This window comes from Hemitrygon akajei, chromosome 4 (genome assembly GCF_048418815.1).
Source record: "Hemitrygon akajei chromosome 4, sHemAka1.3, whole genome shotgun sequence".
In the NCBI taxonomy this organism is placed as follows: domain Eukaryota; kingdom Metazoa; phylum Chordata; class Chondrichthyes; order Myliobatiformes; family Dasyatidae; genus Hemitrygon; species Hemitrygon akajei.
Window position 1 is genome coordinate 197,176,644 of NC_133127.1, and position 17,186 is coordinate 197,193,829.

The 17,186-nt window shown below is 43.5% G+C and overlaps 1 protein-coding gene across 1 annotated transcript in view; it reads left to right on the forward strand.

The window, feature by feature from the left end:
• The first annotated feature begins 185 nt into the window (after nucleotides 1-185).
• xrra1 (X-ray radiation resistance associated 1) overlaps nucleotides 186-17,186 on the forward strand; it is an 85,031-nt gene continuing 68,030 nt past the window's right edge. Inside the window, exons 1-2 of the mRNA XM_073041936.1 lie at nucleotides 186-270; nucleotides 16,535-16,630. Coding sequence (XP_072898037.1) covers nucleotides 16,537-16,630 — 94 coding nt within the window. The 5' untranslated portion in view covers nucleotides 186-270; nucleotides 16,535-16,536. The remainder of the gene's footprint in view (nucleotides 271-16,534; nucleotides 16,631-17,186) is intronic.

The window sequence follows — 17,186 nt, forward strand, 5'->3', positions numbered from 1 at the left end:
GCGGAGACGCGGGACAGATGTTAAAAACGGTCGCACGCTCGTCAGGAAGCCCGTCTGCAAGAGGAACAAAGAACGACATTTCCCAGCAAACTTTGCTCACAGGTCCCATCATAATAGTGGACATTCCACGCTGAGCATTGCGGGGACTGTAGTCAATACATATATATTAAACCCCCACAATTCCATTCAGACGCTGGTTCGCCGCTGGGCACTGCGCGTCGCGGTTGCCACGGATACCGAGCCTGAGCGGCAGGCCGGTAGAAAGTGAAGGTGAGAATTCTGATATAATCTATGATACAAACCGAGGAGAGTGAAGCGTCGATGAGGGAAAAGAGTGATCCGGTCATTTAGAGACTTTTGGCCTATCAGACAAAACAGGTAAAGAGGAGCAGAGTGGAAGGATATTCGGAATCCCTTGATACACTGTGCAATGAATACCCTGTAACCTCACATGGGTGTGCAGAGAGTTGTGCACACATCGCGTCATATTATGGTAAACAGTCTCCCCTCCAGGGATTCTGTCTACACTTCTTGCTGCCTCGGTAAAGTACACAACATGATCAAAGATCCTACCCGCCACGGATAATCTCTCTGTTTCCCTCTCCTGTCGACCAGAAGATACAAAACCCTGAAAGCACCCATCACCGGGCTCAAGGAAAGTTTCAATCCCACTGTAATAAGACTAATGAACAGTTCCCTAGAAAGACAAAATAGAATCTTAACCTCACAATCTACCCCGTTATGGCTTTGCACCTTATTCTTTACTTGCACAGCACTTTTTCTGTAACTGTACCAATGTATTTGGAGGATGCACCTCTGCTTCATCTGCCAGAAGTGAAATTAGCTGGTGGCCAACCATTTTAATTCCTATCCCGCAATGACATTTTGGTCCGTGGCCTCCTCTTGTGCCCAGTGCGGCCACTCTCAGGGTGGGGAAGCAACATCTCATATTGTGTCTGGGTAACCTCCAAAGTGGTGGCATAAACATTCATTTTTCCTTCTTTTCCCCCTTCCTTCTCTCTTCTTCTATTCCCCAACTTTTCTCCTCACCTGCCTATCACTTCCCCCTGGTGCCCCTCCCTCTGCCCTTTCTCCCATGGCACACTGTCCTTTCCTATCAAATTCCTTCCCCTCTAGCCCTTTACCTTTTTAACCCTGGAGGAACTCAGCAGGTCGGGCAGCATCTGTTGAAACGAGCAGTCAACGTTTCAGGCTGAGACCTTTCGTCAGGACTATGCCTGACTATGTCCCAGCTATGCCTCCCTCTTCGTGGATTATGTGGAACAGTCTATGCTCCAAATCTATACTGGTACTGCTCCCCAAATTTTCCTTTGCTATATTGACGACTACATTGGTACTGCTTCCTGCACCCATGCTGAGCTCGTCAATTTCATCGACTTTGCCTCTTAACTTTCACCCAACCCTCAAATTCACTTGGACCATCTTGGACACCTCTCTCCCCTTTTTCGATCTCTCGGTCTCCATCTCTGGAGATGGACTGTCCACTGACATCTTCTATAAACTCACTGACTCTCATAACTACCTCGACTATACCTCTTCCTCGGGGTATGGAGAGAAAGCAGGTACAGAGTTCTGAGTTGGATGATCAGCCATGATCATACTGAATGATGATGCAGGCTTGAAGGGCCGAATGGCCTACTCCTGCACTTATTTTCTATGTTTCTATGTTTCCCACCCTGCCAAATGTAAAAATGCTATTCCCTATTCCCAGTTCCTCCGTCTCTGCTGCATCTGCTCCCAGGATGAGGCATTCCGTTCCAGGACATCTCAAATGTCCTCTTTCTTTAAGAATCGTGGTTTCCCTTCTGCCATCATCAATGATGCCCTCACCCGCATCTCCTCCACTTCCCGCACTTCGGCCCTACCCCATCCTCCCGTCACCACACCAGGAACCATGTTCCCCTTGTCCTCACCTATCACCCCACCAGCCTCTGGATCCAGCGTATTATCCTCCGCAACTTCCTCCACCTTCAACAGGGCCCCACCACTAAGCACATCTTTCCCTCTCTACCCCTCTCTGCTTTTTGCAGGGATTGTTCCCTCCGCAACTGCCTGGTCCACACGTCCCTCCCCACAGATCTCCCACCTGGTACTTATCCCTGCAAGTGTAATTGCTACACCTGTCCCTAACCTCCTCTCTTACCACCATTCAGGGCACCAAACAGTCCTTCCAGGTGAGGCAACACTTCACTTGTAAGTCTGTTGGGGTCATCTATTGCATCCACGGCAGACAGGATCTCCCGGTTGCCACCCACTTCAACTCTGCTTCACATTCCCATTCAGATATGTCCATACATGGCCTCCTCTACTGCCACGATGAGGCCAAACTCAGGTTGGAGGGGCAACACCTCATATACCGTCTGGGTAGTCTCCAGCCCCTTGGTATGAACATCGGATTCTCCAACTTCCGGTAATTCCCTCCCTCTCCCTTCCCCCATCCCAGTTTCACTCTGCCTCCTCTTCCAGCTGCCTGTCACCTCTGTCATGATTCTGCCTTCTTCTACTACACATAGTGCTTTCCCTTTACATTCCTTCTTCACCTTTCCTGCCTATCCCCTCCCTGCTTCCCCTCCCCCACCCCTTGATCTTTCCTCTGATTGGTTTTTCACCTGGCACCTTCTTTATAGGGCCCCTGCCCCCTCCTTCTTCAGTCCCGACGAAGGGTCTCGGCCCGAAACGTTGACTGCTCATTTCAACGGATGCTGCCCAACCTGCTGAGTTCCTCCAGCTTGTTTGTACATGTTGATTTGACCCCAGCATCTGCAGTGTACTTTGTGTTTACCTTTTTCACCCACCTGGCTTCATCTATCACTTTCTAGCTAGCCTCCTTCTCCCCCCGCCTTTTATTCTGGCATCTTCTCACTTCCTTTCTTGTCCTGAAGACAGGTTTTGGCCTGAAGCATCGGCATGGCATGTAATGTGGTTAGGCACGGAGGCCAATTCGTTGATTATGTTTCAAAGTTCAAAGTACATTTATTATCAAAGAATGTATACTTTATGCAACCTTTAGATACGTCTCCTTTCAGGCAGCCACAAAACAAAGAAACCCCATAGAACCCATTGAAAAAGGAAGGCCGTTAACATCCAATGTGCAAACAGTAGAAGTAGCCAATAGTATTCAGAACTGAAAAAGGATCCTGGTGTATATGATGAATGAACTCTTCTCAGGCTTCCAGCTGGTTGCAGGTGTTGATTATAGTAGGCCTCTGTTAGTCTTGATAGACCATGGATTTGCGCCTTGGAAAGTTTCCTTGCCTGGGCAAGGTTTTTTTTTTGTGGAGGACCAGCAGTTACCCAAGCTGCAAGTCTTCCCTCTCCATGCCACCGATGTTGTCCAAGGGAAGAGCATTAGGACCTATACAGCTTGGCACAGTGTCGTCACAGAGCAATGTGTGGTTAAGTGCCTTGCTCAAGGACACAGGCAGCCTCAGCAAAGGCTCAAACTAGCAACCTTCAGATCACTAGATGAATGCCTTAACCACTTGGCCACGTGCCAACACAGATGTTGATTATAACCGACGTTTCAATGACAAACACTGCTATCTTCACTAGGATTGATGCCTGGGCATGTCTCATCCAGTGGTATTTATACCCCTGTCATCTGTTCCTCCTGATTGGTTAGTCCTCATCCAATCAGGCTTCTGCTCTCCCACCTTGTTTACAATTGAATTCCAGTTCTTACTTAGAGTGAGACCTTTGCCTTTGTTAAAATGCTTTTCCTCTAGTTTTATCACAATGCCTTCCTTTACCAGGTGGCCCCAAAGGACACTGGCGCAGCACAGTAGTTTTGCAATGGCCACACCCTCACTTCAATGCAGAGATGAGTAAACCTTGTTCTTGTGCACATGACAAAAACTGGTCTTTGAGGTTTGGAGTACCAAAATACTTTGTGTCTTGAAAATGTGAAATATAATTAGAAAATCCTGATGAGAAAGTTTGGAGACAGTGCGAAAGGGAGGATAGGCAGGTGATAGAGAAGGAACGCGCTCGATCCAGTGGTTTGAGAAGTGTTTGTTTTAATGCGAGAAGTATCATGAATAAAGTGGATCAATACTTGGAGCTATGATGTTGTGGCCATTACAGAGACTTGGATGGTGCAGGGGCAGGAATGGTTCCTTCAAGTGCCAGACTTAGATGTTTCAGAAAGGATAGGGAGGGAGGCAAAAGAGGTGGGGGCATGGCATTGCTGATCAGAGATAGTGTCATGGCTGCAAAAAGGGGGGAAGTCATGGAGGGTTTGTCTATGGAGTCTCTGTGGGTGGAGTTTGTTAGGTGTGTTCAGGAAGGTTTCTTAACACAATATGTAGATAAGCTGACAAGAGTAGAGGCTGTACTTGATCTGGTATTGGGAAATGAACCTGGTCAGGTGTCAGGTCTCTCACTAGGAGAGCATTTTGGAGATAATGATCACAATTCTATCTCCTTTACTATAGCATTGGAGAGGGATAGGAACAGACAAGTTAGGAAAATGTTTAATTGGAATAAGGGGAACTATGAGGCTATCAGGCAGGAACTTGGAAGCATAAATTGGAAACAGATGTTCTTAGGGAAAGGTATGGAAGAAATGTGGTAAATGTTCAGGGAATATTTGTGTGGGGTTCTAAGTAGCTACATTCCAATGAGACAGGGAAAGGATGGTAAGGTACAAGATCCATGGTGCACAAAGGCTGTTGAAAATCTAGTCAAGAATAAAAGAAGAGCTTACGAAAGGTTCAAAAAACTGGATAATGATAGAGATCGAGAAGATTATAAGGCTAGCAGGAAGGAGCTTAAGAATGAAATTAGGAGAGCCAGAAGGGGCCATGGGAAGGCATTGGTGGACAGGATTAAGGAAAACCCCAAGGCATTCTACAAGTATGTGAAGAACAAGAGGATAAGATGTGAGCGAATAGGACCAATCAAGTATGACAATAGAAAAGTGTGTATGGAACCGGAGGAAATAGCGGAGGTACTTAATGAATACCTTGCTTCAGTATCCTCTATGGAAAAGGATCGTAGCAATTGTAGGGATGACTTGCAGTGGACTGAAAAGCTTGAGAATGTAGATATTAAGAAAGAGGATCTGATGGAGCTTTTGGAAAGCATCAAGTTGGATAAGTCACCGGGACTGGACGGGATGTACCCCAGGCTACTGTGGGAAGCGAGGGAGGAGATTGCTGAGCCTCTGGCAATGATTTTTGCATCATCAATAGGGATGGGAGAGGTTCCGGAGGAGTGGAGGGTTGTGGATGTTGTTCCCTTATTCAAGAAAGGGAGTAGGGATAGCCCAGGAAATTATAGACCAGTGAGTTTTACTTCAGTGGTTGGTAAATTGTTGGAGAAGATCCTGAGAGGCAGGATTTATGAACATTTGGAGAAGCATAATATGATTAGGAATAGTCAGCATGGCTTTGTCAAAGGCAGGTCGTGCCTTACGAGCCTGACTGAATTTTTTGAGGATGTGACCAGGCACATTGATGAAGGTAGAGCTGTAGATGTAGTGTATATGGATTTTAGCAAAGCATTTGATAAGGTACCCCATGCAAGGCTTATTGAGAGAGTAAGGAGGCATGGGATCCAAGGGGACATCGCCTTGGCAAAGAGTGGTTATAGATGGGTCATATTCTGCATGGAGTTCGGTGACGAGATCTGTTCTGGGACCCTTACTCTTTGTGATTTTTATAAATGACCTGGATGAGGAAGTGGAGGGATTGGTTAGTAAATTTGCTGATGACACAAAAGTTGGAGGAGTTGTGGATAGTGTGGAGGGCTGTCAGAGGTTTCAGTGGGACATTGATAGGATGCAAAACTGGGCTGAGAATTGGCAGATGGAGGTCAACCCCGATAAGTGTGATGTGGTTCATTTTGGTAGGTCAAATATGATGGCAGAATATAGTATTAATGATAAAACTCTTGGCAATGTGGACCATAAGATGTAGGAGCAGAATTAGGCCATTTGACCCATTGGTTCTCTTCCATTTTCCTCTTAGCCCCAATCTTCTGTTTTTCCCTGTATCCATTCATTTCTTGGCTTATCAAGAATCTATCAACCTCTGCCTTAAATATGCCCAATGACTTGGCCTCCACGGTTATCTGTGGCAACAAATTCCACAGATTCACCACTCTCTGGCTAAAGAAATTCCTCCTTTCCGTTCTGAATGGACGTCCCTCTTTTCTGAGGCTCTGACCTCTAGCCTTAGACTCTCCACCATAGGGACATCTTCTCCACATCCACTATATCAAGGCCTTTAAATATTTGGTAGATTTCAATGAGATTCCCCCTTCATTCTTTTGAATTCTAGTGAATGCACGTCCAGAGCCATCAAACATGCCTCATATGATAAGCCTTTCAATTCTGGAATCATTTTTGTTAATCTCATTTGATCCTTCTCCAATGTCTGCATATCATTTCTTAGATAAGGAGCCCAAAACTGCTCACAATACTCTAAGAGAGGCCTCACCAGTGCTTTATAAAGTCTCAACATTACATCCTTGCTTTTATATTCTACTCCTTTTGAAGTTCAAAGTCAAGTCAAGTCAAGTCACTTTTATTGTCATTTCAACCATAACTGCTGGTACAGTACATAGTAAAAATGAGACAAAGTTTTTCAGGACCATGGTGTTACATGACACAGTACAAAAACTAGATTGAACTACGTAAAAAAAAAACAAGGCGAAGGCTACAGTAGACTACAGAGTGCATAAAGTGCACAAAAACAGTGCAGGCATTACAATAAATAATAAACAGGACATTAGGGCAAGGTGTCAGTCCAGGCTTCGGGTATTGAGGAGTCTGATAGCTTGGGGAAGAAACTGTCGTGAGAGCCTGAATGCTTCGGAGCTTTTTCCCAGACGGCAGGAGGGAGAAGAGATTGTATGAGGGGTGCATGGAGTCCTTCATAATGCTGTTTCCTTTGCGGAGGCAGCGTGTAGTGTAAATGTCCGTGATGGCGGGAAGAGAGACCCCGATGACCTTCTCAGCTGACCTCACTATCCGCTGCAGGGTCTTGTGATCTGAGATGGTGCAATTTCCGAACCAGGCAGTGATGCAGCTGCTCAGGATGCTCTCAATATAACCCCTGTAGAATGTGATGAGGATGTGGGGTGGGAGATGGACTTTCCTCAGTCTTTGCAAAAAGTAGAGATGCTGCTGGGCTTTCTTTGCTATGGAGCTGGTGTTGAGGGACCAGGTGAGATTCTCCGTCAGGTGAACACCAAGAAATCTGGTGCTCTTTACGATCTCTACCGAGGAGCCGTCGATGTTCAGCGGGGAGTGGTCGCTCCGTGCCCTCCAGAAGTCAACAACCATCTCTTTTGTTTTGTTCACATTCAGAGACAGGTTGTTGGCTCTGCACCAGTCCGTTAGCTGCTGCACTTCCTCTCTGTATGCTGACTCGTCGTTCTTGCTGATGAGTTCCACCACGGTCGTGTCGTTGGCGAACTTGATGATATGGTTCGAGCTGTGTGTTGCAGCACAGTCGTGGGTCAGCAGAGTGAACAGCAGTGGACTGAGCACGCAACCCTGGGGAGCCCCCGTGCTCAGTGTGATGGTGTTGGAGATGCTGCTCCTGATCCAGACTGACTGAGGTCTCCCAGTCAGGAAGTCTAGGATCCAGTTGCAGAGGGAGGTGTTGTCCCAGTAGGCTCAGCTTTCCAATCAGTTTCTGAGGGATGATTGTGTTGAATGCTGAACTGAAGTCTATGAACAGCATCCGAACGTATGTGTCTTTTTTGTCCAGGTGGGTTAGGGCCAAGTGGAGGGTGGTGGCAATGTTATCATCTGTTGAGCGGTTGGGACGGTACGCAAACTGCAGGGGGTCCAGTGAGGGAGACATGCTAACATTGCATTTGCCTTCTTCACCACTGACTCAACCTGCAAATTAACCTTTAGTGAATTCTGCAGGAGGAATCCCAAGTCCCTTTACACCTCAGATGGTAGAATTTTCACACCATTTAAAAAATAGTCTATACTTTTATTTCTTCTACCAAAAAGTGCATGACCATACACTTCTCGATACTGTATTCCATCTGACACTACTTTGCCCATTGTCCAAACTTGTCCAAGTCCTTCTGTAAACTCCCTGCTTCCTCTACACCACCTGTCCCTCCACCTATCTTTGTATCCTCTGCAAACTTGGCCACAAAGCCAGCAATTGGAGAGGCTGTATCCCTTCTAAGGAATCAGTTTTCAGTTCACCGTGCATTGTGAATTGCCAATTACTTTGCTTAATGTGGCACAGGAGAAACTACAGATGCTGGAAACTTGAAGCAAAACAGGAAATACTGGAGGAACTCTGTGGGACAGGCAGCATCTATGGAGGGAACTGAATAATCCACACTTTGGGTACATTGGAAGGGACTCTACACGAAACGAGGACTGTCCATTTCCCTCCGTAGATTGCGCCTGACCTGCTGAGTTCCTCCAGCTTATTCTTCTGTTTAAGACATTCATATTAAGAATTAACTTTACTTGTCACATGTACACTGAAATATCAAAACATAAGGTAAAGTGTGTTGTTTGTATCGTCAAATCTGCAAGGATTATACTGAGCATGCCAGAAGTGTCACCATGCTTCTGACACCAGCATAACATGCCCACAACTTACTAAGCCTAACCTTACTTCTAGGAATTTTTGGAGCAAACAGGAGCACCCGGAGGAAACCCATGCATCGACGGGGAGAGCATACAAATTTCTTACAGACAGCGCCAGGAATTCCACCCAAATTGTTGGTGCTATACGCTAACCCTATTCCTACCATTCTACTACGCTACTATATTTTCAGATTCAGTTTATTGTCATTTAGAAACCACAAATGCAATGCAGTTAAAAAATGAGACACCGTTCCTCCAGAATGATATCACAAAAGCATATGACAAAACAGACTACACCAGAAAATCCACATGACGTTTGGCAATCCCCAATCTAGAGTCTGGAGAGGCTGCTATAAAGATTTTAAAAATCTGTAAATGTTGAGAGTCTGAAATAACATTAGAGAATGATGGAAACACTCAACATGTCAGGCAGCATTTATGGAATGAGAAAGTGAGCTAATGTTTGAGGTCAAAGACCTATTGTCAAGAGGCTATTCAAGATGGCTGAATGACTAATAATTTAATGGCAGAAAGGGATTGTCTGGTGATGGGAATTGATGTTCTTTGCAGTATAGACCATTTGTCAAGAAGATTGTTGTCTATCTGGTGCCTCTTCTAAGACAGAGCAAGGGTTCAGAATCAGGTTTAATATCACTGACATATGTCATGAAGTTTGCTGTTTTGTGGCAGCAGTGCAATGCAATACATAATAAATAAGCTATAAATTTCAATAACAAACATAGTTTTAAAAATTAAATTGAACAAGTAGTGCAGAAAGAGAAGAAAAAAAGTAGTGAGGTAGTGTTCATGGGTTCATTGTCCATTCAGAAATCTGATGGTGGAGGGGGAGAAGCTGTTCCTGAATTGTTGAGTGTGGCTTCAGGCTCCTGTACCACCTCCTTGATGGTTGCAATGAGAAGAGGGCATGTCCTGGGGAATGGCTTCCTTAATGATGGATGCCGCCTTTTTGAGACTTTATACCTTTTGAAGGTGTCCTTGGTGCTGGGGAGGCTAGTGTCCATGATGGAGCTGGCTGAGTTAACAGCTTTCTGCAGCTTTTCCAAACCTGTGCAGTCACCCCTCCATACCTGGTGGTAATGGTACTAATTATGGTAAATGTACATAGGTACCAACAACGAAAGCAGGGCTAATGCATGGACAAGGGAAGCACAAGAGCGGCTACAGGACTGGACTGTATTCAGGGATTCATCTTCGAATCTGGATGAGTATGTTGCAGTTGTTACCAACTTCATTAAAACCTGTGTGGATGAGTGTGTGCCCACAAAGACTTACTGTACATCCCCAAACCAAAAGCCGTGGATGAACCAGGAGGTATGTCGTCTGCTGAAGGCTAGATCTATGGCATTCAAGTCTGGCAACCCAGGCCTGGACCAGACAACCAGGTATGATTAGTGGAGGGCTATTTCAAGGGCGAAGGGACTTATCATTTCTTTGCTAGATTATGTATTGCATTGAACTGCTGCTGCTAAGTTAACAAATTTCACATCACATGCAGGTGATAATAAATCTGATTCTGATAATATTGAAGTTCTTCCATACTCATTTTGTGTAGCTAGTCACCGAGTTAGGAAACGGAACTTTCTTAATAGTGACACAGTAGCGTAGCAGTTAGCATAACACAGCACTAGTGATCTGGGTTCAATTATGCTGCTGACTGTAAGGAGTTTGTACGTTCTCCCTGTGATCTGCATGGTTTTCCTCCGGGTGCTCTGGCTCCCTCCTACGTTCCAAGGAGTTGGTGGGTAAATTTCATTATTTAAAAATGTTATTTATTTTATTTGGAGATGCAGCACAGAGTAGGCTCTTCCAGCCCTTTGAGCTGCATCTCTCAGCAGCGCTGACAACTCTGACTTAACTCTAGCCTAATTGCTGGACAATGTACAATGATCAATTAACCTAGTCAGTAGGTCTTTGGACTGTGGGAGGAAATTGGACGACCCAGTGAAATCCACGTACAAATTCCATACAGAGGACGCCGGGATTGAACTCTGAACTCCAACATGCCAAGCTGTAATAGTGTTGCACCAATGACGATGCTATGGAGGCACCCCTAATCTGTCCATACAGAAGACAAAATTATCTTGTTTTGATGAACAAGGGAGCAGGCTACTGTTGTGTATTTAATATTTCAGTAATACTGTAAATATATTGTTTCATTATGCATTCTTTGTTTAAATAATTCATTATGGGTTATATCTTAATATATGCAAATGGCATATATCATTATGCCACCACGTCATACATGCACACCTTGCTAAAGTAAAAATCAAAACTAAGACATGCATCTCCCGGCTCTGTGTTTTTCCTTAAATTAGTTTTATGTTTTGGAGTTACAAAACATAAGACCATAAGATATAGAAGAAAATTAGGCCATTTGGCCCATCAAGTGTGCTCTGCCATTTCATCATGACTGATCGATTTTCTCTCTCAGCCCCAATCTCCTGCCTTCTCCCTGTCTCCCTTCATTCCCTGATTAATCAAGAATCTATCAATTTCTGCCCTAAATATACCCAATAATTTGGCCTCCACAGCTGCCTGTGACTACAAATTTCACAGATTCACCACTCTCTAGCTAAGGAATTTCCTCCTTATCTCTGTGCTAAAAGGACGCCTCTCTATTCTGAGGCTGTGTCCTCTGGTCTTAGACAATCGCATTATAGAAAGCATCTTCTCCATTTGCACTCTATCTAGGTCTTTGAATATTTGATAGGTTTTATTGAGGTCACCCCTCATTCTTCCAGTGAGTAGTGGCCCAGAGCCATCAAACTCTCTTCATATGATAAGTCTTTCAATCCTGGAATCAATTTTGTGAACCTCCTTTGAACCCTCTCATAAGAACATAAGAAATAGGAGCAGGAGTAGGCCAGCTGACCCATCGAGCCTGCTCCGCCAATCAATAAGATCATGGCTGATCTGTCCATGAACTCAGCTCCATCTACCTGCCTTTTCCCCATAACCCTTAATTCCCTTACTTATGTAGTAAAATACTTATATTTAGTGAGGAAGCTTCAACTGCTTCCCTGGGCAGATAATTCCACAGATTCACCACTCTCTGGGGAAAACAGTTTCTCCTCATCTCTGTCCTAAATCTTCTCCCCTGAATCTTGAGGCAATGCCCCCTAGTTCGTCTCACCTACTAATGGAAACAACTTTCCTACTTTTATCTTATCTATCCCTTTCAAAATTTTGTATGTTTCTATAAGATCCCCTCTCATTCTTCTGAACTCCAGAGTATATCCTTAAGTATGGAGACCAAAACTTCACACAGTACTCCATGTGTGGCCTCACCAGTACCCCGTATAGCTGCAGCATGACCTCCCTGCTCTTGAATTCAATCCCTCTAGAAATGAAGGTCAACATTCTGTTTGCCTTCTTAATAACCTGTTGTACCTACAAGTCAACTTTTTGCAATTCATGCACAAGCACTCCCAGGTTCCTCTGCACAACAGCATGCTGCGATCTTTCACCATTTAAATAATAATCTGCTCTTCTATTATTCCTTCCAAAGTGGATGATCTTGCATTTACCAACGTTGTATTCCATTTGCCAGACCTTGGCCCACTCACTTAACCTATCTATATCCCTCTGCAGACTCTTCACATCCTCTGTACAATTCTCTCCAATGTCAGCACATCCTTCCAAATATAAGGGTCCAAAAACTGCTCCAAGTGAGGCTTCACCAGTGCTTTATAAAGTCTCAACATTACATTTTTGCTTTTATATTCTAGTCCTCTTGAAACGAATGCTAACGTTGTACTTGCTTTCCTCACCACAGACTGAACCTACAAACTCCCAAGTCCCTCAGATTTTTAAATTTTCTCCCTGTTAGAAAATAGTCTACCCTTTTATCTTTTCGATCAAAGTGCATGTCCATACACTTCCAAATACTGTATTCCATCTGCCACTTTGCCCAATCTTCTAATCTGTCTAAGTCCTTCTGTTGCCTCCTATTTCCTCAAACCTGGACACAAATCTATTAATTCTGTTGTCCAATTCATTGGCATATAACATAAAAAGAAGCAGCCCCAACTCAGACCCTGTGGAACACCAACCAGAAAAGGCTCCTTTTATTACCATTCTTTGCCTCCTGCCAATCAACCAATGCTGTATCCATTCTAATATCTTTCCTGTAATACCATGGGCGCTTAACTTATTAAGCAGCCTGTTATGTGGCACCTTGTCAAAGGCCTTCTAAAAATCCAAGTATGCAACATTCACTGATTGTTTGTCCTGCTTTTTATTTCTTCAAAGGAGTCCAACAGATTTGTCAGGTAAGAATTTTCCTTAAGGAAACCATGCAGACTACAGCATATTTTATCATGACAGCTACCCAGAATGATTACTTTCTTTTCCTCCAGTGGATACTCACCATTTTGTAGAGAAGAACATAAATCCTTTTGCCCGATTCAGCAACTGTACCCAGTACTGTTTCGATCATATCCTTCTTCCTATAGATGGGGTTCTGCCTTTCAGATCTTCTGCAGTGAGACAGTGTGCTGAGATGTTTCATAATGTCTTTCTCCCCATGTCTGCCACAACTCAAATAGATTTCACACACCGTGCAGTAAAAGTTCTGAAGACACTCCGGAACTGGTTGAATACAGGGGTATTTAATGGCCCATTCATTTTCAAATTTGAGCAACAACTTCTTTCCTTGACGCCTCATCTTCTCTTAACACTTCTCAGTAGAATGTCCAAATGCACTTGAGGAGGGCAGAATCCCAAATATCAGACATGTGGGAATCTCACTTGTCTTGCACAGCTAGGCTTCTAAATCTTGAAATTGTTAAGTTGTTGTGCTGACTGTAATAATAAAGGGAAAAAATGTATTTAGTAGTCTCTATGGGTCTCCCTCAGTAACACAGACATCACAATAACATACTGTGACAGAGCAAGTGTAAATCTTACCTTGTGGTGGTTACTTTTCTCCATCAGCTTAATTTTATGTGACCCTGTCACTTTTTCAAACAATATTCTGTTTTCTTTCCTTTCTTGTATAGCAAGGATAGCTTTGTTATGTATGTACCACCATTTTGTGTGTCCACCATTAATTGATTGACCTTGAACAAATAGATTAGTGGAGTAAGCTGCATGGCGTAAGAAAGCTTTTGGCACATTGGCCTCATAAACTGAGGTATTAAGTGCAGGAGTTGGGATGTTATCTTGAGGTTGTATAAGACATTGGTGAGGTCTAATTGTGTGCAGTTCTGGTCACCCAAGATATCAATGAGATTAAAAGAGTATTTCTGAAGCGTGGAAAAATGAGAGAAGATTTGATAGAGGGGTTTTGAGGGGTATAGATAGGGTTAAAGCAAGCAGACTTTTTCCACTAAGGTTGGGTAAGACTAGAACTAGAGGTCATGGTTAAAGGGGAAAAGTGAAATAATTAAGGGGAGCATAAGGGTGGTCAGAGCATGGAAGGAAATGAGAGCAGAAGTGGTGGATGTGCATTCAAGTTCAACATTCAAGAGAAATTTGAATAGGTACGTGGATGGAAGGTGTCACGTACCCCGTGACGGGTTAAAGAACCAGCAGAAATGGAAAATACTTTGGAGTCTGGTATTGCTGTAAACTAATAGTGTTTATTAGTAACTACGCAATACAGTACTATAAATGCAGATTTATCAATCAGGTTAGCAATCATATATATTCTCTCTCTCTCTCTCTCTCTCTCTCTCTCTCTCTCTCTCTCTCTCTCTCTCTCGCTCTCTCTCTCTCTCGCTCTCTTTCTCTCTCTCTCTCTCTCTCTCTCTCTCCCCCTCCTTTGGCCAACTCCCTCTCTCTCTTTGTAACAGCTCAAACAGTGTCCAAAAGCCAGTCTCATTCTCCCGACATTTTAAAGTGATTGTCCACAGAAAATATGAACCCTAGGGGTACATAACAAAGGGGTATGGAGGGCTATGGTACAGGTGTGGGTCAATGGGACTAGGTAGAAAAATAGTTTTGCATGAGCTAGATGACTCAAAGGGCCTATTTCTTTGATATGACTATGTGCTATAGAGAGACAGGTTAAGACATGAGTTTAGACAGATTGAATGGGTCTAAGCAAAACTATAAAGCTCAAGAATCAGCTCAAATCTGATGGTCTCAATGTACAATGCGTTCTATAATGAGATCATGAAAAATTTCTAAACTGTAGTAGTTATGAATATTCACGATAGTATGGAAATGGTTTCCTCTCTGTATCGACACGATCCAGGTGCAGGTCGGTGGGATTACAATAACAGTTGAGCTTGGCATAGATGGGCTGAAAAGCCTGTTTCTCTGCCACAGTGCTCTATGGTTGAATGCAGCTGCTTCTTTGTTTTTTCCCTATCAGGATTACCACATGCAACTCATTCCACAACCTATCAGTTTCTGAACTGATTCTGCAACCTATGGCTCAATTTCAAGAACTCTAACTCAATTTCTAAGTATTATTATTTATCTATTTATTTTACTTGCCCAGTTTGTCATCTTTTGCTCATTGGTTGTTAGGCATAGGGCTGTGAAAAGGCAGTTGCTATGCAGATAATAGGGCAAAACAGCAGTCAGTGGGATGAGTTGAGTGTAAGAGGGGACCAAAATAAAAAAAAAGGTGATGAATACAGAACTGAAGATGTTATATTTGAATGCATGCAGCTGAAAGAAGATAGCTGGGAACTTAACATCCAAGGATACACCATGTTTCAAAAGCACAAGCAGGTAGGCAGAGTTGTTTGGGTGGCTCTGTTGGCTTAAAAAAAAGAGGTGACGTAGGATTGGAAGGCTTTAGAATCCTTGTGAGTAGAATTAATAAACTACAAGGGAGTTGATGGGAATTTTATACAGGCCCCCAAAGAGTAGGCAGGATGTGGGCTACAAATTACAACAGGAGATAAAGAAGTCCAATGTTGCAACAGTCATGAGGGATTTCAATACATAGGTAGATGGGGAAAATCAGGTTGGCTCTGGATCCCAAGAGAGGGGACTTGTAGAATGCTTATAAGATTGCATTTTAGGGCAGCTCATAGTTGAGCCCACCCGGGTAAAGACAATTCTGGATTGGGTGTTGGTGACCCAGATTTGATTAGGGAGCTTAAGGTAAAGGAACCATTAGGAGTCAGTGATCATAATATGATAGAATTCACCTTGTAGTTTGAGAAGCACAGGCTAAAATTGCATGGATCAGTATTATAGTGGAGTAAAGGGAGTTACAGAGGCATGAGAGAGCAGATGGCCAAAGTTGATTAGAAGGGGACACTAGCAGGGATAATGGTAGGACGGCAATGGCTGGTGTTTCTGGGGGAAATTTGGAAGGTGCAGGAAAAGATGCATCCCAAAGATGAAGAAGTATTCTAAAAGGAGGATGAGGGAACAGTGGCTTAGAGGGGAAGTCAAACAACACGTAAAAACAAAAGAGAGGTCAGAATCAGATTTAATATCACTGGAATAATGTATGTTGTGAAAATTATTTTGCGCCGCTGTACATTGAAATATATAGTAATAAAACTATAAATGATAGTATATACTAAAATTAAATAAAATTAAATAAATAGTGGAAAAAAAGAGGAAAAGTACTGAGGAAGTTTTCATGGGTTCCTTGCCATTCAGAAATCTGATGGCAGAGAGGAAGAAGATCTTTAGATACATTCAGTCCCATCAGCCTGGAAGACTTGTCCTGGTGTTGGAGGCCTATCAGTAGGTGTGGGTGGGAGGGGGGAAAGGGGCTTGTTTTGCTGCTGTTCTGTTTTGTTGCTGATGTTGTTGCGTTAATGCTTGTGTTGTTCTGCCGAACACGGTGGGCATGCTATGTTGGCTCCGGAATGTGTGGTGACACTTGCAGACTGCCCCCAGCACATCTTAGATTGTGTTGGTTGTTAGCGCAAGCAATGCATTCCACTGTATGCTTTGATGTACATGTAATAAATAAATTCATCTGGTTCTGATTTTGTTTTTCAGCAATGACTTTCGAGAGCCAGTACAAACTTGATGATGGCACCAGTGTTGTCGTGGACTGCTTTCCAGTCAGAAAGATCTTTAAGGGAGGATACCAAAGTAAGCTCCTGCTTTTTAAAATATCCATCCACGGCCACTGTAGCATTTTACAAATATCTTTGGGCTTTTCATTCCCTGATTCCATCCCTGCCCCTTTCAGCAGACACATACACACACCCAAACATAAGTGATTTACACTTCAACATCACGATTCACCATCTTGTGGGCACTATTTCAACTCACCATACTTGTTAACAATGTACATAATTCCTCTACTTGAGCTGTAGTCAGGAATCAGGAGTGGATCAATATTTTAAGCCAGTATGTTCTATCTTAGGTGAAGAGAACAAAACTCTACTCAGCACTCAGCTTGACTTCTCTGGAGTGGGGAAGACCGAGGTTTATAAGACCATGAAAGGCTTAGATAGAGACTGTATTTTTTTCCAGTGTTTGAACTGTCTAATACCAGAGGGCATGCATTTAAAGTAAGAGAGGGCAATTTCAAAGGAAATGTGAGGGGCAAGTTTTTTTACACAGAGAGTGATGGGTGTTTGGAATGTGCTGTGGCAGAAACATTAAAGACTTTTAAGAAATGTTTACATAGGCAACAACCTGG